At 44.6% G+C, this 20,461-nt stretch overlaps 7 protein-coding genes across 7 annotated transcripts; 6 read left to right on the top strand and 1 right to left on the bottom strand.

Moving 5' to 3' along the window:
- Positions 1 to 837: 837 nt before the first annotated feature.
- On the top strand, positions 838 to 3,056 carry LOC131294508 (zinc finger protein 467). The gene is made up of 3 exons (XM_058322555.1): positions 838 to 1,868; positions 1,948 to 2,120; positions 2,392 to 3,056. Exons 1-3 carry the CDS (start codon positions 838 to 840, stop codon positions 3,054 to 3,056), a joined length of 1,869 nt encoding a protein of 622 aa, XP_058178538.1.
- A 2,350-nt stretch (positions 3,057 to 5,406) lies between these two features.
- LOC131294943 (clavesin-2-like) lies at positions 5,407 to 6,503 on the top strand. Its single transcript, XM_058322998.1, has 2 exons — positions 5,407 to 6,150; positions 6,270 to 6,503. Exons 1-2 carry the CDS (start codon positions 5,407 to 5,409, stop codon positions 6,501 to 6,503), a joined length of 978 nt encoding a protein of 325 aa, XP_058178981.1.
- A 2,157-nt stretch (positions 6,504 to 8,660) lies between these two features.
- LOC131281868 (retinaldehyde-binding protein 1-like) lies at positions 8,661 to 9,720 on the top strand. Its single transcript, XM_058311224.1, has 2 exons — positions 8,661 to 9,392; positions 9,460 to 9,720. The coding sequence occupies exons 1-2, from the start codon at positions 8,661 to 8,663 to the stop codon at positions 9,718 to 9,720; spliced, it is 993 nt and encodes a 330-aa protein (XP_058167207.1).
- A 1,779-nt stretch (positions 9,721 to 11,499) lies between these two features.
- On the top strand, positions 11,500 to 12,581 carry LOC131281885 (clavesin-2-like). Its single transcript, XM_058311247.1, has 2 exons — positions 11,500 to 12,231; positions 12,321 to 12,581. Exons 1-2 carry the CDS (start codon positions 11,500 to 11,502, stop codon positions 12,579 to 12,581), a joined length of 993 nt encoding a protein of 330 aa, XP_058167230.1.
- A 397-nt stretch (positions 12,582 to 12,978) lies between these two features.
- On the top strand, positions 12,979 to 14,034 carry LOC131281734 (clavesin-2-like). The gene is made up of 2 exons (XM_058311081.1): positions 12,979 to 13,707; positions 13,774 to 14,034. Exons 1-2 carry the CDS (start codon positions 12,979 to 12,981, stop codon positions 14,032 to 14,034), a joined length of 990 nt encoding a protein of 329 aa, XP_058167064.1.
- A 2,320-nt stretch (positions 14,035 to 16,354) lies between these two features.
- Positions 16,355 to 17,405, top strand: LOC131294507 (clavesin-1-like). Its single transcript, XM_058322554.1, has 2 exons — positions 16,355 to 17,077; positions 17,145 to 17,405. Exons 1-2 carry the CDS (start codon positions 16,355 to 16,357, stop codon positions 17,403 to 17,405), a joined length of 984 nt encoding a protein of 327 aa, XP_058178537.1.
- Positions 17,406 to 18,717: 1,312 nt separating this feature from the next.
- Positions 18,718 to 19,746, bottom strand: LOC131294506 (retinaldehyde-binding protein 1-like). Its single transcript, XM_058322553.1, has 2 exons — positions 19,024 to 19,746; positions 18,718 to 18,951 (listed from the first exon to the last, which is right to left on the bottom strand). The coding sequence occupies exons 1-2, from the start codon at positions 19,744 to 19,746 to the stop codon at positions 18,718 to 18,720; spliced, it is 957 nt and encodes a 318-aa protein (XP_058178536.1).
- Positions 19,747 to 20,461: the final 715 nt, after the last annotated feature.

Below are 20,461 nucleotides of genomic sequence, written 5' to 3'. Positions count from 1 at the left end.
GTACATAATTTCAAGTTCTATTCAATTTTTTCTATGAAGATGACATTATTTTTCATTTTTAATCTCCTGCTCAAATATCTCACATTAAAAATACACACAAAATATTAACAGGGAGTAAAAAATGTTTGGAGGCTAATTTTAAACACCCACTCACCGCACTATCGTAAATCAGGCTGTTCCGGAAGATCATATACCTCCATTGTACCGTCAGAACGCACATATGAACGCCATAAATTGTAGTTGATAATTTTTGCCCATAAAATCTGGCCATGAACGAACTGGAAGCTGATCCTGTAAGCAAGTAAAGAACGAAGCAGATAGGAAAAAAACTTGAAGAGAAACAGCTTCTCCTTGCAGTTACGTGTCTTAAAAGGGAAATAAATATTAGTTGGGCTTGATTGTTTATGTTTCCCTATCGACACAGCTGTCGTGTAGGTGGTAAAAAAACTAAGATAACATAGAAATGCAGGGTATAAGCAGTCGGCAGTTGTGATTCATAGTTTCGAGGCAGCAACTTTTAGTGAGGGTATCCCAAAACCCGCCACTTGTTTATCACAATTGTTTTTATACAATTTCTGAATCTGTAGGGGAATCAATTGTTCAGTATGGGTGGATATGAACCTGTAGTACTCAAATGCGAGGTTTCATTTCATTCCAAGGTGGCTTGTCAGAAACTCTCTGTAGCATGTTTTAACCACGTCAAGCACGATCGGCGTTATCGGGCAGAGATTATTCGTCTCGAGAGCGAAATTTCACGCATGAGTCATAACATCTGGTTGCCGGTCTTTATCGGATGGTCTTCTCTTTCCCTCGCCAACAGCTTGCGACCGGCTCACCATGGTGCAGGAAATTCCCTCGGACATCCCGGAAGAACTATACAATCTGACCCAGCTGGCGTACGTGTCGTACTCAGCGCCGAAGCTCAGCACAGAGGATACGCGCGCACGCACCGCGCACGAGAAGGACTACCTGCAGCGGCTCTCCCAAGACCCGATGCCGTACTCCAAACACCAGACCGTGCCGTACTACGATCCGTCGGCCGATATGATCAACCTAGCGCCGGCCGGCGAGTACTATGCACCCGTCAGCCTGACTCACGCCGACGACGGCCGGATAGTGGTCATGCAAGACGGTCCGCACACGGTCACGATGGCCGAGGCGACGAAGAAGAAATGGACGAAGAAGTGGGAGATAATCCAGAGTCCGGACCGGAAGCCGGTCGAAGTGTTGAACTTGTCGCCGGGATCGGCCTCACTATCGCCGTGTGCCGATGGTAGCCGCGATAGCGAGCGATCCAGCTTGATCCTGTACGCGCCAACCATCAGTCCCGATAAGGTCGGAAGCGATAAGGACGCGCAGATGTTCACTATAATAGAGTGCCACGAGCGGCAGGAAGTGGTCAGTGGTTTTGGAACCGACCGACCGGCCACATCGCCCGTCCAGGATCCGGTGGTCGGTCGGTTCGGTGGTGGTGTGTCGGCATCGGAGGAATCGCAGGATTCGGCGGTGGTGGAGTGCTACTATTCGCACAAGGTGTTCGATCGGAAGAAGGCCCGCAAAATCCGGACGGTTTCGTGTGCGAGTAGCGTCAGTATCGGTGGAGGGACGCTGTTGGCCACCGATGGATCCTCCCAGGATCGCATGATCGTAGAGGAGGATGTTGAACCGGCGATTAACAGTGAGCTGGATCGCTCCCGGGACGCCACCAACGATTCCGGGCACGTCGAGGCCGATCCACCCGGTGGTCCGGGGGGAAATACCAGCGATGAGAACGGACCCGGATCCGGCTTGGATGTGCACGTATGTCCGGAGTGTAATAAGCGCTACTCGACCTCCTCCAACCTGGCCAGACATCGTCAAACCCATCGGTAAGTATTCACTAAGCTCTCCCAAGGGAAAACCTTAATTGAAATGACCCTTGTCCTAAACGTTGGTTTTCTCTTGTAGCTCCCTGGAGGACAAGAAAGCCCGAAAATGTCCATTCTGCTCGAAGGTGTACGTGTCGATGCCGGCGTACTCGATGCACGTGCGCACACACAACCAGGGCTGCGAGTGTCCGACGTGTGGTAAATGTTTCTCCAGACCGTGGCTACTTCAGGGACACATTCGCACACATACCGGTAAGTTCTAATTTCTCACCAAAAATATCTGTTTCTTTTGAGATTTTCTACAAGTAAGGCGAAAATAAATAATTTTAATGAACAATCTCTAAGTATTGGTTCAAGATGTAAATGTTTCTAAATATTGTTAGTAGTTAGACCGAAAACTGGGTTCTTCGGAAATCATTAGCTAGAGCTATGGAGCTTTCCGAAGAATCCCGATATTCTGGAGGAAATTTAATCGCTGACGATAACATTATTTAACTTCTCTATCTCATTCTTTGTCCGGCAGGCGAAAAACCATTCCAATGCACCGTTTGCCACAAGGCGTTTGCCGACAAGTCGAACCTGCGGGCGCACGTGCAGACCCACTCCAACACCAAGCCACACGCGTGCAGCCGCTGTGGTAAGTCGTTCGCGCTCAAGTCCTACCTGTACAAGCACGAGGATTCGTCCTGCCTGAAGAACGAACGTCCAGCGAAAGCGCCAAGGCCTCCCGTGGCTGGAAAGTCGCGCCGAAAGGCGCCAAAGGATCGACCGGCCACGGTGACGGCAACAACCGATGGAACCCACCGCTCAATGTCACCAGGTACGGTACAACCCACGACAAACATGGAAACGGATGCATCCACAGGTCAGCCGGTTTCGCCTGCTTTCCCGCGGAACGTACGGGACGTGGTGCGGGCGAAGATACGGGAGGTGGTGGAGGACAACTGTAAGAAAGCCGCAGCAGCTGCCGCTGCCACAAACACAACCGCTACCATCGCCACCACCACCAATCAAACGAGTGGACAACCACCGACCACGCCTGTTCCAGACAATCGAATCAGTGTGATACGCATTGCTGGTCCTTCCTCGGCTTCCTTTGCTGCACCGGATCAGCGACCTCAAACGATCCAGAGCGCCAGTGGCAATCCTTCCACTGACTATCCGGAAAACTACGCCGTCATTGCGTAGGGCTGTGTGCATCAGGCTGGAGTGGGTTCCGGATAGGTGCCCGTGATCGACGATGATCTCCTTGTGAAACGAAGTATTTCCCTGCTTTCCATTTGTACAATTCGATTCATCGGGACTTCGACTGTGACTGTGGGTCTGTGTGTGTGTGTGTGTGTGTGTGTGGGGGGGGGGGGGGTGATGATGGTCGGCATTTGCATCTAACTTTACTTTAAGCTTACATACAAAGAGGTTGAAGGCGTTACATTTCATTCGTAGGTTAAGGTAGGATAGTGTTTTTTCAATCACTTTCTATAATATGTTCCTTAGTACTTGCATAATTCATTTCGCGCCATTTTGCACCTGTACAGTATCAGTGCGCATCCTTATCCGTACAGCTAAGCTAGCCAAAGAATCGGTTTCGTTTATTTCATAGCACATGCCCACGCTATCGTTAGTACTTCCGGCTGTCCCCTACACGACAAAGGGTTGTTTTGAAGCCTATTAGTAAGCCTTGCCAAATGCAGGTGGATTAAGTTATTGATAGATTTTATTGTTCGATAACATCTTACAACACACAACAAAAAGGACGAGAATGTTCTAGTCTGATGATAAGGAGTAAGGCTTGTATCACTTGTGCAGCAACGATGTATCAGTGTAGCAGACAGTTAGTTTAGTTAAGCAGATAAGTGATGAGGGGTAGACTTTGCCTTTAATTTATTTTTTATATTTTAATATTCTATAATTATGGAGACAATTTTCAAGCGCGAATTTATGTGTAGCTAGTAGAGTTCTGAAAGCTGATCGAAAAGGTGCAGACATATAGAAGTAAGTACATTTTAACGACGTCACCTAAGGGTGAATGTTCAGTGGCTGGGATCGATGCAATAACATTATAGGTATACGGTTTATTTTAATGACCCTTTATAGTTTTAAAAAATCAATAGGACTGTTAGGTATAAGTTTTTATGATAAAAATGACAACAATTTTATATATAAATGTAATAAAAATGTACTTCTGGTACAACACAAGACAACCGGTGTATATTTCATTCCCTGTTTCCCTAATGCTGCTCTTTTCTTGATTACGAACATCATTGTAATTGTAAGATGGAATCATGACAGAGAGTACACATTTCGCTAAAAATCAATTAATCAAAAATACCAATTTATTTCACGTTTGTCCATTGTAGTAGTTGGAACTGTGGAAACTAGGAATATCAATACGATAGAAGATAGATTTGAATAATATTATCCTCAACCAATAACTTGAACATTTTTTTCTCAGAAAAATAAAAAGAGTTTAAGTTCATTTGCTGACACCATATCGAAATTATGTGTTTGTGAACAGTCACGAAAAACATTCTAAAGAAGTAAACGTGCTCTATTTCCTAAAATTGCTTTATGATTACAATCAACACGGTGGTAATAAAGCTTGTACAAAAGTTTTTTTTATCATACAAACGTCATTAGTTTTTCATTTGTGAAAGTTTGATCTTATTTACCATTTTAAAAACACATAAAAAATAATATTCTTATCTGAATATACAATACTGATCAAGTGATAGTTATAATAAGTTAGTGGCAAATAAAAACTAGAAAGGCTAGTCAAATTGCATAAGTGTGCATCAAGAAGAAATATACTCCATGTAGTTTGAACCAAGATAGCTCGTTTTGTGAAATACGTTTTCATAAGAATAAGATATACGTTCTGTCTTTAAGGTTATTCTAAGAACAAAGAATGCTTTAATTAAACAAAAATTCAACAAACAAAGCGATCTTTTGTGACAGCTTACGATGGCATTTTGATGCGAAATATAAAAACAGTGCATTAAAAAGTGTTCTTAATATCTATGTTAGTTTTCATTGCGGATTGCGAATGTAGCTACCGCCGAATTATGAAACATCAGAATCAAACATGAATTCCTCCACGCTCCAGATTGTTTCATGGAGACAAGTCTAAAATAGTACGAATGCCTCGACAAATATAGATCACTAATGTGTATAGCTCTCTCTAATCAATGGCAGCAAAAAATCACGGAAAGCAATAGATGTTTCATGGTCGAAGCTCTCTTTAAAGCAACGCTAGAACCGGTTTTAAGACGTCGAGCATCGTAAGGTGTTCTGTCTGGCATGGCAATGAACTGCGGTATTGAGCACAGCAAGCAAACCCCCAGCAAAACCTGCGGTCATGCATGGCTGAGAAAAATGCAATGAACCACATTTAGACGTGCGCTCTGGTGTAGGTGAACACGTTTGGTTTTGCAATAGAAAGTGAAAGCGGTGGCGCTAGCGAAATTTCACACCATATCGCTTCAGGTATCGTCCACTATGAGGGCAGTTTAGTGTGAACCTTCGTCGGTACGAAGTCGCGATGGCTTCAGGTTCGACGCGTCCCACGTCGCTCTCGGTTGACAAGTGTCCTTCTCGGTACGAGGCAAACGACTCCACCGTGGCCCTGTCGGAACTGCATCGGACTATCGCAATCCAGCAGCTGGGCGAAACCGAGGAGCGGAGGGAGGAGTCACTGCGCTCGATGCGCCAGTGGATCGCGTCCCATCCGCACATTCGCCGGTGCCGCACCGACGCCCTGTTCCTGTTGCGGTTTCTGCGGGCGCGCGCCTTCGACCAGGAAGCGGCCCGGCTAACCCTCGAGCGGTACCTCACGATGCGCCAGGTGTTCCGCATTTGGTACGAGAATCTCGACCCAACCGACCGCTATATGCGCGAGCTGGTGGAGGACGTCCGCGGGTGCCTTCCGCTGGGGGTGGATCGGGCGGGGCGAATGGTGGCGCTGGTGCGTGTCCGCAGCTTCGACGTAACGCGCTTCACCTGCTATCACCTGGGTCGGTTCCAGCACATGCTGTTCGAGGCATACTTCGACGATGTGGCGGTGCAGGTGGGTGGCGGGGTCGCGATCATCGACTGCGAGGCGGCCACGATGGGACACTTCGTGTGCTTCAAGCTGGCCGACATCCGGAACTTCCTCGATTGCCTCAGCCACGCATTGCCGGTGCGCGTGCAGGAGGTCCACATCGTCCGGTTGCCGCGCATCGGTCAAGCCTTGGGCAATCTGGTGCTAAGCTTTGCAGCCGACGAACTTCGACGACGGATCTTCGTGAGTACCGCGAGCGACGCACGCACGCACAGCGAAACCCTAAACCGAACGGCTCCGGCCGAATGACCCTTTTCCTGTACTTATCGTCACACTTTCTCCTCGGGACGGTGGTCCCTCAGTTTCACAGCAGCATGGATGGCGTGCTGGCGTACGTCGATCGGGACCTACTGCCGGTCGAGTACGGTGGGAAATCGGACCCCGAAGCAATTACCAAAGACCTACGGCATCGACTGGCGACCCAACGGGACAGGCTGCTGCTGCTGGACCAGCTGGAGATCGACACCGAGCCCTACGCTCACTTTTGGCGCCAAACCACCGAGGGCGACGTCGAGTTTGGGATGGAGATCGATTGAAAAGCTACCCAGCTTCCAGTCACTTTTATCTTCAACAAAGTGCCTAATGCACATAATTTAAAAGTGAATATATTTAATCGTACTTCGACCATGCACCCAGATCTCCCCCAATTCAACCAGTGCGCCATTTGCAATGATTGATTACCTAACTTGCTCGTGTACGCCATTCTAATTAGCATAAAGCATGGCGGCAACTGGGCAATGAATTAACGTGGGACTAGTTTATCCGGCTTGGCGAAGATAAAGTGAGCAACAATTATCGTTAAACGTAGGTAGCTACTCAGCCGATCATACTGGCACCCAGTGTTAAGGTCAATGCCGGTGTTTGATTCAATCTATTACGTGGTATGTACTGAGAGTCGGTAAATTGTATAGAAAAATGTGTATAGCCGATGAATATGTCAAAATAAATGGAGAACAAACGGTGAGAATTTGATTTAAAATGGAGAAAAAAGAATTTTAAATTATGCATTGCTACATCGATCGAACAGATCGGATCGATGTACAATGAACCACCCTTATGTTCCACACAGAAACATCTCCCGAGTACGTTCAGTTGTGCAAATACGGGGCGGTGTGGTTTTTCCCCGTACTGCATCTTCTCGAGGTTCACCTTTTTCCTTGCAATACAAGTGCTTTGCAGCACCTACCGTTCCTAACCGATCGTTCCGTGCCCGAAAAAAACAAGTCTCTGTAGAAAAAACAACCGATGCAGTTGATTTTGTCTTCTATATAACACTAGAACCGACCGACCGAACGAACCCGCTCCAGGGCTTGTCCTAGAATTTGACGTTTCACATGTGTGTACTTGTACATTATCCAACGATCACTTGAACAGCGTCTCGTCAAATGCACGCACAAGGGCAAGGCTATCTATGCACACGATGCAGCAGCCTCCACGTTCGGCACGAGCGCCGATGCTAGCTTCGCCTTGTGCGAACGCAGTCGTGAACATCGCAGTCGTATATGTTCAAACGATGCATTATCTCATGTCTACGGACTTCTATCGTAAGTCATGCAATAAACTCTTTGCTGTACGTAGGTTTAGAGTTGAGAGTGAGAGGTTAGGAAGTAAGCTGTATTGCCGCTTAACATGCCTTAAAATGAATGAATTATGATCAATACATATCTTCGAACCTAGAGGTGGTTTTCCTTGCATTATTTCATTTATCTTGTAGCTGTTCCAGGTGGTATCTCAATTTTTCGCTGCCAAATTCGAAAAGTTTTGTTTTTTTCATTGGGAGAACTAATTTACATACCGATACTGCCTTCAAAACAAATATTATGTGAGACTTTGGGGCAACAACATCTTTCTCCGCGTGGCATCGTCTTTTTCTCGATTAAAGCTAGGCTGTACATACATTTGTTCTTTGGATTTGCATTTTAATTGTTTTCGAAATAGTATAGCTCCCGCATGTCACTGGCGTTACTTGGTAGGTATGCTTTGCCAGCTGAAAATGCTTAAATTTGAACCTTTAGCAAGCAATTTCAGTTTTGTTGTGAGCGCCGAAGAAGTATAACGTGTGGATAATAAAGTAGTGCAGCGATGGTGTCACCAGCAAATGGAATCCATTATTCTATCGAGAAAAGGCCAGAGAGTTACGATATGCATGAGTTTTCGCTTCTGGAGCAGTACCGTAAGATGGCTAAGGAAGAACTCCGTGAGGACGACGAAATTCGGGAGCACTCGTTGGCGCAGATGCGCGAGTGGATCGCCAAACATCCCTACATCCGAAAATGCTGTACGGATGCATCATTTCTTCTACGGTTCCTCCGCATCCGAAAGTTCTCCGACCCGACGGTTTGCGAGTGTTTGCTCGTGTGTACACAAGTATATTGCAAAAGGCTAAAATGGCATTGGTGGTCACTAGAACTTACGTAATGTAAACTCTTAATCGGACGTATGATCAAACGATCGTTAAAACTCGCGAAATGACTCCTCCGTATTCCGTGCAAAAAACGATCACTTACCACCCAAATGCATCAACTGCATTCGGTCTTCGCTTGGCGGTTTCTGTTTCGAGCTAAGAAATGAGTTCTTTTGGGTTTATTGTTTATTGTTTGAAATTTTTGTGCAGTGATGCACCGTCGCAGTGTCAGTCTTGTTGCGAACGGCGAAGAAGTATAACGTGTGGACAAAGAGCAACCAATGCAATGATGGTGTCACCAGCAAACGGAATGAATTATTCTATCGAGAAAAGGCCAGAGAGCTATGATAAGTACGAGTTTACGCTACCCGAGCATTATCGGAAGATGGCTAAGGAAGAACTCCGTGAGGACGACGAGATTCGGGAGCACTCGTTGGCGCAGATGCGCGAGTGGATCGCCAAACATCCCTACATCCGAAAGTGCCGTACCGATGCATCATTTCTTCTACGGTTTTTGCGCTTCCGAAAGTTCTCCGTCCCGACAGCGTGCGAGGCGCTGGAGCGCTACCTGGCGATGCGCAACACTTTTCCGGAGTGGTTCAAAAATCTCGACTGCAACGAACCGATTATTAGAGAGATTCTCGAAAATGGTGTGTTTACGAAGCTCGGACAGAATAAGGACGGTCGCACGGTGATAATGTTCTGTATGAAAATAATGGATCCGGATAAGGTTCTGCCGATTCACCAGGGCCGTGCAATGGCCCTACTGATCGAGACCATGCTCGAATGGGAGGAAGTGCAGATCGGTGGATTTCAGGCGATGCTCGATTTTACCGACACCGTTATGAAGCTGTACGGTTCGTGGGGAGTGACCGATATGAAGATCTTCATGGATGCCGTGAACCGTTCGTACCCGATTCGAATCCGGGAGATAAATGGTCTGAAGTTCCCAAAGTTCGCCGTTTCCATCCTTAATCTCCTGCTAACATTTGCCAGCCCAAAACTGAAGGAAAGAATTGTGGTAAGGTGAACTGCATAAACGAAAAGTGTTTGAAGTGAATATTTTCGGGATTGTCCATCGTTTCCAGTGTCACAAGACCACGATGGAGTACAAGGCGAAGATCGACCCGGAACTGCTTCCAAAGGAGTACGACGGTGAACTGGACATGGAAGATCTGCGACGCAAGTTCCGCGAGCATCTAGAAGACCGGCGCAATGTGATATTGGCCCTAGACGAGATGGACATTGACACGGCGCACTATTCTTCCCTCTGGAACCAGTCGAACCTGGTGGAGAATGAGGTTGAAGGCGGTGTGGCCGGTAGTTTCCGTAAGTTGAACGTGGATTAATGTTATCGAGAAAATTGAGCCTCAAAAAACTGAATTTAGTCAGGGTGATTGTTTAAAATATTAGTCATTTTTAGTTTTGTTTGAAAACGTTGATATGCAGTGGACGAGAATAATAGCAATTGTTGGTATTCAGTTTAATATGCAAATAAATACGTTTAACTTAATTACGTTTTTTGTAACTATGTGTTGATACTTAAATCACTGATAGAATGCTGTTTTCATCTATATGTCTTACATTTTTAATTTCATCATCACTTGCTGTAGGATCTACCTTATGTATAGTCTTTACGTATTATGTATTTTCCACAATACTTTGTTGTTGGCCTGTTTTATAGCTGATCGAACAAAGATCGGTACGGACAACATTTTGGTTAATCAAGTTTTTTGCAAACAAATGATCGTAATCAACAAATCAAGTGAACCATTGATACGTTTGCAACAATTTCCGTGGAGCTTTATTTGTGGTTCCAAAATTGATACAAATGTTTCTCGTAAGATGACAACCATTTCGTACATGCTTTAAAACTTTCTGGCCAAAACGGTTGACAATGAACGCCCAGCTCGTTAACGCACAACGTACGCCAACATGGGCGTAAAAAAGTTAATGTCACTAACACCGACCAGGTGACGAAGGTAAATGAAACCAGCGTACCACATTTGTGCTTTGTAAAACCGGTCTGCGTACGGAGCGATAATCTTCTTCAACTTTTTATTTCGAGAATCACTTCATTTAGCCTGTTTTGTTTTGAGAAAAGATTGTGAGAGTTGACGAAACATATTTTAAAGTATCTATGTAGCAAAGAGGAACTTCCCTGTTGGAATCTACCTTCTAGCAATGCATTTTTTTTTATTATTTAACATCATTTTACGAGGCACGTTTTCTTTTTTAAATGCACAGGGGTTTGTTTTGGGTTGCACCATGAGAAATCCATGGTTGTATTCCTCTTATTTTACCACACTTCCAATTGCTGTCCTGGTAGTAAAGTAATTTTAGAGGCAAAATGAAGAACAATTTACCATTTTTTCATTTATAGTTTTTAAGCATGCGTTTAAAAAATATACTTAACAATTAAATTATATTATATAAACGGATTAGAGCCATAACTTTACTCGTTCCGTCTGAAAAATGTATATTACATTTGATGGAATGAGCCGTATTTCGTACCTTGTACTGCACTCAAGTCAACGAAACATCAGTTGCTCAAACAACCAGGAACCAAGTTTCTCTTGTATCGCATCTCCTGTCTGCAACACAGGCATTATGTAAACAAATAAATAAGACATATACAATGATACAGAAGTGGGTAGAATCTTATAGGTTGGTATGTTTGTGTCATTAGAACGTACAAAGAGTAGTCGACTAATCTGATGCACATTTAATCAAACGATCGTTTTAATGACCCAACTAGTCGTCCCTCTATGGCAAAGACATTTCACAATCTCACGCCGCAACAGTGTCTAACTTCATGTATTCCTACAATTTAAAAGCTAGCGAGTCTATCCTGACTCTACGCATCTCTACGTGGCGGCGTCTTTTTCTCGGTCTGACCAACGCTATATGCCTTTTTTGGGTTTGTTTTTAATCGGTTTTTTGAAATTTTATTGCACGCGCTGACGACTAGCGGTAATACCGGTGGATAACGAGTGGGACTGCGGAGTGCGTATGCTTTGTGACCTAAAATTGCTTAAAATCTGGAACCGGTTTTCGGCAAGCAAAGTCAGTCTTGTTGCGAACGCCGAAGAAGTATAACGTGTGGACAAAGAGCAACCACTGCAACCATGGTGTCACCAGCAAACGGAATGAATTATTCTATCGAGAAAAGGCCAGAGAGCTACGATAAGTATGAGTTTTCGCTACCGGAGCAGTACCGTAAGATGGCTAAGGAAGAACTCCGTGAGGACGACGAAATTCGGGAGCACTCGTTGGCGCAGATGCGCGAGTGGATCGCCAAACATCCCTACATCCGAAAGTGCCGTACGGATGCGCCATTTCTTCTACGGTTCCTCCGCTTTCGAAAGTTCTCCGTCCCGACGGCGTGCGAGGCGCTGGAGCGCTACCTGGCGATGCGCAGCACTTTTCCGGAGTGGTTCAAAAATCTCGACTGCGACGAGCCCATGATGAAAGGGATACTCCAGGATGGGCTATTTACAAAGCTTGGAGTGAATCGCGAAGGCCGCATGGTGATACTTTTCAAACCTAGAGTGATGGACCCGAACAAGTATCTCCCGATCCACCAGGGTCGTATGATCGCCCTCCTGATCGAGGCCATGCTCGAATGGGAGGAGCTGCAGATCGGTGGCTTCCACGTGCTCATCGACTTCAGCGATACCGTTCTGAAGCTGTATACCTCATGGGGAGTGACCGATATGATGATCTTTATGGACGCCGTGAGTCACTCCTTCCCGATACGGATCCGGGAGGTGAATGGGGTGAAGTTCCCAAAGTTCGGTGTGGCCATGATAAACGCGCTCCTCTCGTTTGCCTCCGCAAAGCTAAAGCAGCGGGTGGTTGTAAGTTAAGTTGCCATTACAAACCACATAAAACCAACCATGAAGCGATAGTCTTTCAATAATTGCTTATTTACCCTATTCATCGGCAGTGTTTCAAGACGGAGGAGGAGTTCAAGGCACGATTCGATCCCGAGCTGCTCATAACCGACTATGGCGGCAGCCTAGACCAAGTGGATCTGCTGCGGCATTTTCGCAAGCGTCTCGAGGACCGTCGGAGTGTGATGCTGGCATTAGACGAGATGGACATTGACGTCGAACGTTATTCATCTCTCTGGACCCGACCGAACCTTGTGCAGAACGAGGTCGAGGGCGGTGTGATGGGAAGTTTTCGGAAATTGAACGTCGATTGACCGTATTATTTTAAACACCAATAAAATGTTTGACCATCTTTGCTGGAAGAAGTAAAACAGTGGATTATGGGGGGCTTTATAAAAAAATGGAATTGAAAAATCATGCAATTCATAATCCAGCGACTAGCAATCCTATTCATGCATTCCCCCTTTCGTTATGATTTGATGTCATCTGCGATCATTTTCTTAACTTTCCTTATCGTTCGCCTCGAAGGTGAGCGACACTCTTACAATCTGCCACTGCTCTCACGACCTCAAACTAAAGGGTTCGAGCGGTGAGAAGTAACGTTCGCGCACGATCGCGCACTTGAGACTACATTGAGGTTTTATACTCAGCTCTAGCGATGCTGTGATCAGTTACTTTTCACCCACCAGTGTGCGCGTATCGGCTCCCGACATGGCGTCAACTAATTGTACAGCTTTTCCGCTCGACAAGCGTCCGGAAAGCTACGAGAAGTATGAGTTTACGCTACCGGAGCAGTACCGGAAGCTCGCCCTAGAGGAACTGCGGGAAGATGACGAGATTCGCGAGCAATCGTTGGCGCAGATGCGCGAGTGGATCGCCAAACATCCCTACATCCGAAAGTGCCGTACGGATGCATCATTCTTGTTACGGTTCCTCCGTTTTCGAAAGTTCTCCGTTCCAACGGCGTGCGAGGCGCTGGAGCGCTACCTGGCGATGCGGGAAACGTTTCCCGATTGGTTCAAAAATCTCGACTGCAGTGAGCCGATTATGAAAGAGATACTCGAAGATGGTGTGTTTACGAAGCTCGGACAGAATAAGGACGGTCGCACGGTGATAATGTTCAATGTGAAACGGTTGAATCCGGACAAGTTTCTTCCGATGCACCAGGGTCGCTTGATGGCCCTGCTGATCGAGACCATGCTCGAATGGGAAGAGCTGCAGATTGGTGGATTTCAGGTGTGGTGCGATTTTACCGACACCGTTATGAAGCTGTACGGTTCGTGGGGAGTGACCGATATGAAGATCTTCATGGATGCCGTGAACCGTTCGTACCCGATTCGAATCCGTGAGGTGAATGGTGTGAAATTCCCAAAGTTCGCCGTTTCCATCCTTAATCTCCTGCTAACATTCGCCAGTCCAAAACTGAAGGAAAGAATTGTGGTAAGGTGATCGGCATGAAAGTAAAGTGTTCGAAGTGAAAGTTAATGCCATTCTCACTCTTCTCAGTGCCACAAGACCATGATGGAGTACAAGTCAAAGATCGACCCAGAACTACTTCCAAAGGAGTACGATGGTGAACTCGACACGGATGATCTGGGCCGCAAGTTCCGCAAGCATCTCGAAGACCGGCGCAATGTGATACTGGCGCTGGACGACATGGACATTGATACAGCAAAATATTCATCCCTCTGGAACCAGTCGAACCTGGTGGAGAATGAAGTCGAAGGTGGTGTGGCCGGTAGTTTCCGAAAGTTGAACGTGGATTAAACTTTTGGAAGGTGTTGTGCACCAAGGATTCAATTGCGTCGAAGCTTAAGGTGATTGTTTGAAATATAAGTCGTTTTTAGTGTTTCTTATAGTAAGGCTGATATGAAGACGATGATAATGATGACAATTAATGCGTTTATCTTTGAAGTTTGAATAGTAGAATTTTGGGTCACCATTCCATTTTATATTTACACTCTTCGCTGGGTTCACAGGTAAGATAAAAGCGATACATTATGAATGAATAAATGAATGTTAATCGACTCGGTCTGCCTTTGACACGGTAACCAGTTTATTCGCGTACACGGTGGGATAAGAGAAGGACATTAAAAAGCACTGGGAGTTTTTGTATGTTGATAGTAAAAAGCTTAAATGTTAGTCAGGTTCTATCTGTGCTATACCAAAGTGAAAAACGTGCCATTTTAAAAATATTTTTTATGTTGATGTTAACGTAATTTAGAAATACGTGTGGTCTAGTCAATATAAAGTTAATTCGAATTTTTCATTGAAATTCAGCATTTTGAACAGATACATTTTAAGGATGTAAATACAATTCCATACAATATAAATACTTTCTCTTGTTAACAGTTACAAGCATTGTAATAACATGCTTTTTTGTAAGCAAATGATGCAGACACAAGGTTTTCAAACTTTGGTAATGAATAAAAAAGGCCTCAAAAAGGACATGGGAAAATTTTACTGCATAAGAATATACATGGAATATAGATAGAAAGTTCTGAAAAATTCAGCTATATATGGCGCGTCTTTGAAGTACAACTTTTTAAGTAAAGATACTACCACCGCTCGTGTATTGGAATATTGCATGACCGAAAGATATCAAGTAAGATCGAATCGATCGATCGAAGTAAAGATCGAATAGAAAGTATACTCTAAAAGCAATGGTTCGAATCAATCTAATGCAGTAAGAGACATCGATTATTCAAGCATGGCTTTAAGTTATTGCATTACGTCACTTGAATGCATATATTTCTAGTAAGAAACCTTGTTCATACTAAAATGGTGCCATCTGGTTTCCCAATGGCGAATTATAAATAATGGAATTATAAATAATGGTTCAAATTGACAAAAAAGATATTTTTATTAAATTTAAATAAAAAAATATTATCAAGATTTTGATTAAGTTTTGCTTAAAAAACATTAAAAAATGACAAAAAATTCTTAAAAAGATTGAAATGTCCGCTTGATTGTTTTACCTTCTCCCACCGTACGATAGATGCTCCACTAACCTTCGTCCATTTTTTTTGACACTCTTTACAATGTAGTGGTTGATTTTACGATTTCTTTATCCCACTTTAAAAAGATGATAATTAATAAACAAGTTGTCTGCACGTTAGACAGATTGTTTCCGTACTACTTTTGAATTTAGTTAATATACAGTTCGTGTTGTCCAAAGTTTATACCCTCTATCTGTCGTTAGTTACATATAGCATAAATTTTTTAACATGCTTTAAATATTCCTGCATTACACGCAAAGTAAAAGAAACTAAAGCACTGTACAAACAGTCCAATGCTGCGTACCTTGTTCTTCCACCCAGCATGGTCGATCTACGTCAACGTCTTTCTTCTGAGCGTCGTAAAACCTGTCTGCTTACAGCTTATAAGCGATAAGCTTGTATGATTTTTTAATTTGAGAGTCGTTTTACGTATGTCTGCTTGGCTTTAAATAAGGTTGGACGAACTAACGAAATTTATTTTTTAATGGTGTAACCACTAGATGTAGCAGAAAGAAGCCTGACGAAGATGAAGATAAAATGCGTAAAAACAGGTCACAGGTTCGCAGCTGATGGGTCGGAGGTTTAATTAATTGCTTTTTCTACACATATTTGTTTCAAGAACGCACCGTGATGTGTCTAGTGTAACCATAAAATGTACATTCCATAATTTACTAATTCTGATGCGCGTTTGTATAGTTCTTTTAGGTTGCATCTGCATACTAGAGTTTGCTCTAGTAACTAACTAAAAAACGTAGACAACTGTATTTTTTCATTGTACAAAAATCATCAGCTACGGAGCTAAGATCAATCTTTTTTATTCTCGTTCCTTTTGAAATTGTTTCTTTCGTGATCGTCTTCGTTTCTACTCGAACAAACGTTTCCCCTTCCCGCGTATACGTAATTTATGCGTGAGATAAATTTATTCATTTTAAGCTAACCCAGACGATTGTGTCTCGTCTAGACAAGCTTCTGCGAATAAAAACGCGAGAGCCTACCTTAGGAAAAAATAGCCCTGCGAAGGTACGCGCGAGAACCGCGAGCAGTAGTCTTAGTTGTGCTTTTGAGGCGAAACCACCTTCGAGACCGTAATGCAATCTTCCAAGGGTTTTACGGTCGACAAGCGACCGGAAAGCTACGATAAGTATGAGTTTACGCTACCGGAGCAGTACCGGAAGCTGGCCCTAGAGGAATTGCGGGAAGATGACGTGATTCGTGAGCAATCGTTGGCGCAGATGCGCGAGTGGATCGCGAAACATCCCTACATCCGAAAGTGCCGTACGGATGCGTCATTCTTGTTAAGGTTCCTCCGCTTTCGAAAGTTCTCCGTTCCAACGGCGTGCGAGGCGCTGGAGCGCTACCTGGCGATGCGGGAAACGTTTCCCGATTGGTTCAAAAATCTCGACTGCAACGAGCCGGCCATGCGGGAAATGATCGACGACGGAGTGTTCGCGCACATGGGCCAAGACGATAATGGGCGTATGGTGATCTTCTTCAAGTTCGCACGGTTCAACGTGGAAAAGTTTGGTCCAATGCAGGAGGGACGATTCGCGGCGCTCCTTATCGAGACACTGCTTGAGTGGGAGGAACTGCAGATTGGTGGATTTCGAGTGCTGGTGGACTACACCGACTCAGTTCTCAAGCACTACGGCATATGGGGTGTGACGGACATGAAAGTCTTCATGGAAGCCATCAGCCGGTCGTATCCGATGCGGATACGGGAAATTCATGGCGCAAGGTTCCCCAAGTTTGCCATCCCGATCGTAAACGTGCTGCTGTCGTTCGCGAGTCCCAAACTGAAGAAACGCATTATTGTGAGTAGTTAATAGTCGTTTAACCACTTCTATAGGGCTTTCTTAATATGAGGCAATTAAATTCTAGTGTCACAACACGGTGAAGGAGATGGTGAAAGAGTTTGACGATTCCTTGCTACTGACCGAGTACGGGGGAAAGTGCGACCTGGAGCAGCTGAAGAAACGATTCCTCAAACACCTTGAAAGCCGTCGTGACGTTATTCTGGCTCTGGACGAAATGAGCATCGATAAGGAGAGCTACTCTTCGTTGTGGAATCAAACCGGTTCACAAAATGGTGAAATTGAATGTGGGGTGACGGGAAGCTTTCGAAAGCTGACCGTGGATTAATTGAACAATCGGAAAGGTAAGCAATTGTGCTTGGTGAAATGTAATAATACCATTTAATCTTCAGTTGCTCACAGTTTTTCACGAGTGCTAGAAATATTTGTGACATGATAGATGTTTACTAAGACTAAAAGGTGGTTGGTTTCGCAAAGAAAAAGCTAAAAATATAGATATTAAAGTATTGTAAAAGCAACTACAGAAGGATAGAGGAGACAATTTTATTAAATTTAAGAACGAACAAAATTTAACAGAAAAGGTTTTTCGTTGTATATTTCTTGATTTACATTGTCTATATTCATTAGCGACTGTGGGAGAGGTTTCTTCACTGATAACCACTTGTTATGAAAATCTTTCACCTGATATCCTTATCACGATTTATTTCGATATAGTTGCAACTATAAAAATTCCCCAAACATCTTGATGAAATGCACTGCACAGCATTGCCGAATCACTTAAGTTTACAAATAGGTCAAATTGAAAATGGGGAAGCATTCTTCGGAATGGTTGCAATTAATTTGGTAGTTATCATCAACGTTTTTTCAGGCGCGGTTCAACCATTTAGGAACCATGAAAGGGTTTAGTTTGAGCTTTATTTCAGGATCTCCTAACACATTTAAATATCGTTTGTTGGACGCCCCGTTAGCGAAAGATGTGCTGATTCTTGTTCTTAAAAGTAGGGACGTCTCTTATCTTGAATCTTGAATGAGCTCAGTGTGCAATAAGAAATTATTCTAAAGTATAAATAAATATTTCTGTGTCATAATTCTGGTTAATCCTTCATAAGAATTGAAAAGGGCAGCCTGAAGGTCAAACTTGCTCTTAAAACTGGTGACGTATTATATTTGTCGATGAATCTTAAATGTTGAATGAGCTCAATGAAAAATAATAAAATATTCTAAAGTATAAACAATTATTTCTGTGTCATCATTCTGCTTCACCGTTCGTAAGAATTGAAAAGGGCAGTCTGAAGATTAAACAGTGACCTCCGTGCTAGATAAAAATGGAAAAAAAATTCAACCACATAAAAACAAGAGGAATCGACGATCAAGTGCATCCATCAGATTCGCTTATGCAAGAGTAAACCCGGACGAAGCAGCTGCTTACCTCAGCGTCGTGCAAAAACACACCTTATCACACTGCAAAGGCCGTTTTCAACCCTCGATCACATTTATTACGTCACAGACCGGTTACCACTGGCAACCGTGAGACAACAACGAGCGATTTCGTTCAACGACTGCACATCACCCATCCGCCGGCCATCGCATACACATGATCGTGAAATTAATTAATGACGAGGGCAGGCGCAGATGCTTCGTTAGGCGGAGGAAACGTCGGCGGGCAAAGTGGCAACATTCATCTCGTCCCAAATTGGTGCGTAATGGTCGAGATTGATTTCCATATTGTCCATTCCCAGCACGACATCCCGCTGCTGCTCGATGCGAGACCAGACGGACTGATTGAGGATATCCAGATCGACCTGCCCACCGTAAACGTTCGGAACCATGGCTGGTTCGAAATGTTTCTGCATCTCGGCCACAGAGGCATAGCACTGCAATGAAAATAAGTAAACGGACCAAACGCATCAGTTATAAGCTTGCGCTTTAGCCACGTGGCTACCAACATTAATTCGCTCCCGTATTTTGGGATCGGTGAACGACAGCAGCATTTCGACGATAGGGACTGCTTTTTTCGGCAGCTTGGCAGCGTGTACATCATTGAAGCGCAGTGGGTACAGCCGGCTGTAGGCATCCATGATAAGCCGCAGCTCCGATGTGCTCCACTTTTCAAAGATCGCCAAATCCATATCGCTGTAGTCGACCATCAACTGCAGTCCTCCGATTTGCACCTCTTCCCACTCGAGCATCGCTTCCAGCAGAAGTGCTATAAATTTACCACCCTTAGGTGGGACCACCTTTTCCGCCACGAAGCGGGCGACACGGAAGAATATTACCGTACGCCCTGCACTATCCTGCCCAAGAATAGACGTAGAACCGTCCAAGTAGAGCTCCTTCATCGCAGCATCGTAGCTATCGAGATTCTGGAACCAGCTCGGGTAGGTCTCACGCATCATCAGATAGCGTTCTAGTGCCTCACAGGCCATCGGGACGGAAAACTTCTGGAAGCGAAGAAATCGCAGCAGGAACTTGGCGTCCGTGCGACACTTCCAGATGTTCTCATTGTTCGCGATCCACTGGCGCATTTCCGTCAACGATTGTTCCCGGACCGAGTCATCTTCACGCAGCTCCTCCTTGGCAATGTCTCGGAATAACTCGGGTAGCGTGAACTGATACTCGTCGTACTCCTGAGATTTTTTGTCAACACTGTACGCGGCTAGTTTCGACATTTCACCAAATGGAGCTCACACTGCTTCTGACGTACCGCGAGCGCTGCTACGAATGGGACTGAATCGTAGACAAAATTTCACCTCATATAAACGGCAACGGTGCACCTTGCAATATGCATTATAGCATATGCTAAACGGCACCGTCTGCCCCCGTGATTTAAAGAAGATTTTTTATGGTCCGCTTCACACGATGCTTCCTTCGGGGGCATTGGTCTTTGTCCTTATCAGTTGCTGATTTCTACGAACTCATGTTTTTTTGTTATTATTATTATTCATTCTATTTTTGGTCGAGCAAATTCCGTCCAATCATGTGGTAAAAGAAAGATCGTTCTAGGTGCATCGAGCTGCAATGTGATAAGCGTTGTTTGGTAAAGTATGTAAGAGTAGTCAACATAATTCAAATTCTTATCATGCAGCTGTTACGGTGAAGCTGAATTGAAATTTCAGCTAGCTTTCATCTATTGTAAATTAAAGTGTGAATAGTCACAATACCGTCTTTAATAAGGTGTGCATCTACTGGCAATTAGCGACGCTCGAGTAGATTCGTTGGTAGGAGCCATCAGATGATCCCGGACGTGGAGCGGTGGCTAGCCCGGAAACATAGACGGGTGAACTTCCACTTGTCCCAGGTGCTGACGGGGCATGAATTTTTCTGTCAGTACTTGTGCTCCAGGGAGTTCACTCGATCCCCGGCCTACCCGGACATCGACGAGAC

Source organism: Anopheles ziemanni, chromosome 2, assembly GCF_943734765.1.
Source record: "Anopheles ziemanni chromosome 2, idAnoZiCoDA_A2_x.2, whole genome shotgun sequence".
Taxonomy (NCBI): domain Eukaryota; kingdom Metazoa; phylum Arthropoda; class Insecta; order Diptera; family Culicidae; genus Anopheles; species Anopheles ziemanni.
Note: the sequence above shows the minus strand (reverse complement) of the source record. Positions and strands in the feature narration are given on the sequence as shown.

Excerpts from the sequence above, each read along its gene's own strand:
- LOC131294508 (XM_058322555.1), top strand. The coding sequence starts at position 838 with ATGGTGCAGGAAATTCCCTCGGACATCCCGGAAGAACTATACAATCTG. Across the intron at positions 1,869-1,947 it reads AGACATCGTCAAACCCATCG|CTCCCTGGAGGACAAGAAAG; the intron begins GTAAGTATTCAC and ends TTTCTCTTGTAG. Across the intron at positions 2,121-2,391 it reads ACACATTCGCACACATACCG|GCGAAAAACCATTCCAATGC; the intron begins GTAAGTTCTAAT and ends TTTGTCCGGCAG.
- LOC131281885 (XM_058311247.1), top strand. The coding sequence starts at position 11,500 with ATGGTGTCACCAGCAAACGGAATGAATTATTCTATCGAGAAAAGGCCA. Across the intron at positions 12,232-12,320 it reads AGCTAAAGCAGCGGGTGGTT|TGTTTCAAGACGGAGGAGGA; the intron begins GTAAGTTAAGTT and ends ATTCATCGGCAG.
- LOC131294943 (XM_058322998.1), top strand. The coding sequence starts at position 5,407 with ATGGCTTCAGGTTCGACGCGTCCCACGTCGCTCTCGGTTGACAAGTGT. Across the intron at positions 6,151-6,269 it reads AACTTCGACGACGGATCTTC|TTTCACAGCAGCATGGATGG; the intron begins GTGAGTACCGCG and ends GTGGTCCCTCAG.
- LOC131294507 (XM_058322554.1), top strand. The coding sequence starts at position 16,355 with ATGCAATCTTCCAAGGGTTTTACGGTCGACAAGCGACCGGAAAGCTAC. Across the intron at positions 17,078-17,144 it reads AACTGAAGAAACGCATTATT|TGTCACAACACGGTGAAGGA; the intron begins GTGAGTAGTTAA and ends ATTAAATTCTAG.
- LOC131281868 (XM_058311224.1), top strand. The coding sequence starts at position 8,661 with ATGGTGTCACCAGCAAACGGAATGAATTATTCTATCGAGAAAAGGCCA. Across the intron at positions 9,393-9,459 it reads AACTGAAGGAAAGAATTGTG|TGTCACAAGACCACGATGGA; the intron begins GTAAGGTGAACT and ends CATCGTTTCCAG.
- LOC131281734 (XM_058311081.1), top strand. The coding sequence starts at position 12,979 with ATGGCGTCAACTAATTGTACAGCTTTTCCGCTCGACAAGCGTCCGGAA. Across the intron at positions 13,708-13,773 it reads AACTGAAGGAAAGAATTGTG|TGCCACAAGACCATGATGGA; the intron begins GTAAGGTGATCG and ends CACTCTTCTCAG.
- LOC131294506 (XM_058322553.1), bottom strand. The coding sequence starts at position 19,746 with ATGTCGAAACTAGCCGCGTACAGTGTTGACAAAAAATCTCAGGAGTAC. Across the intron at positions 18,952-19,023 it reads AAATACGGGAGCGAATTAAT|TGCTATGCCTCTGTGGCCGA; the intron begins GTTGGTAGCCAC and ends TTTTCATTGCAG.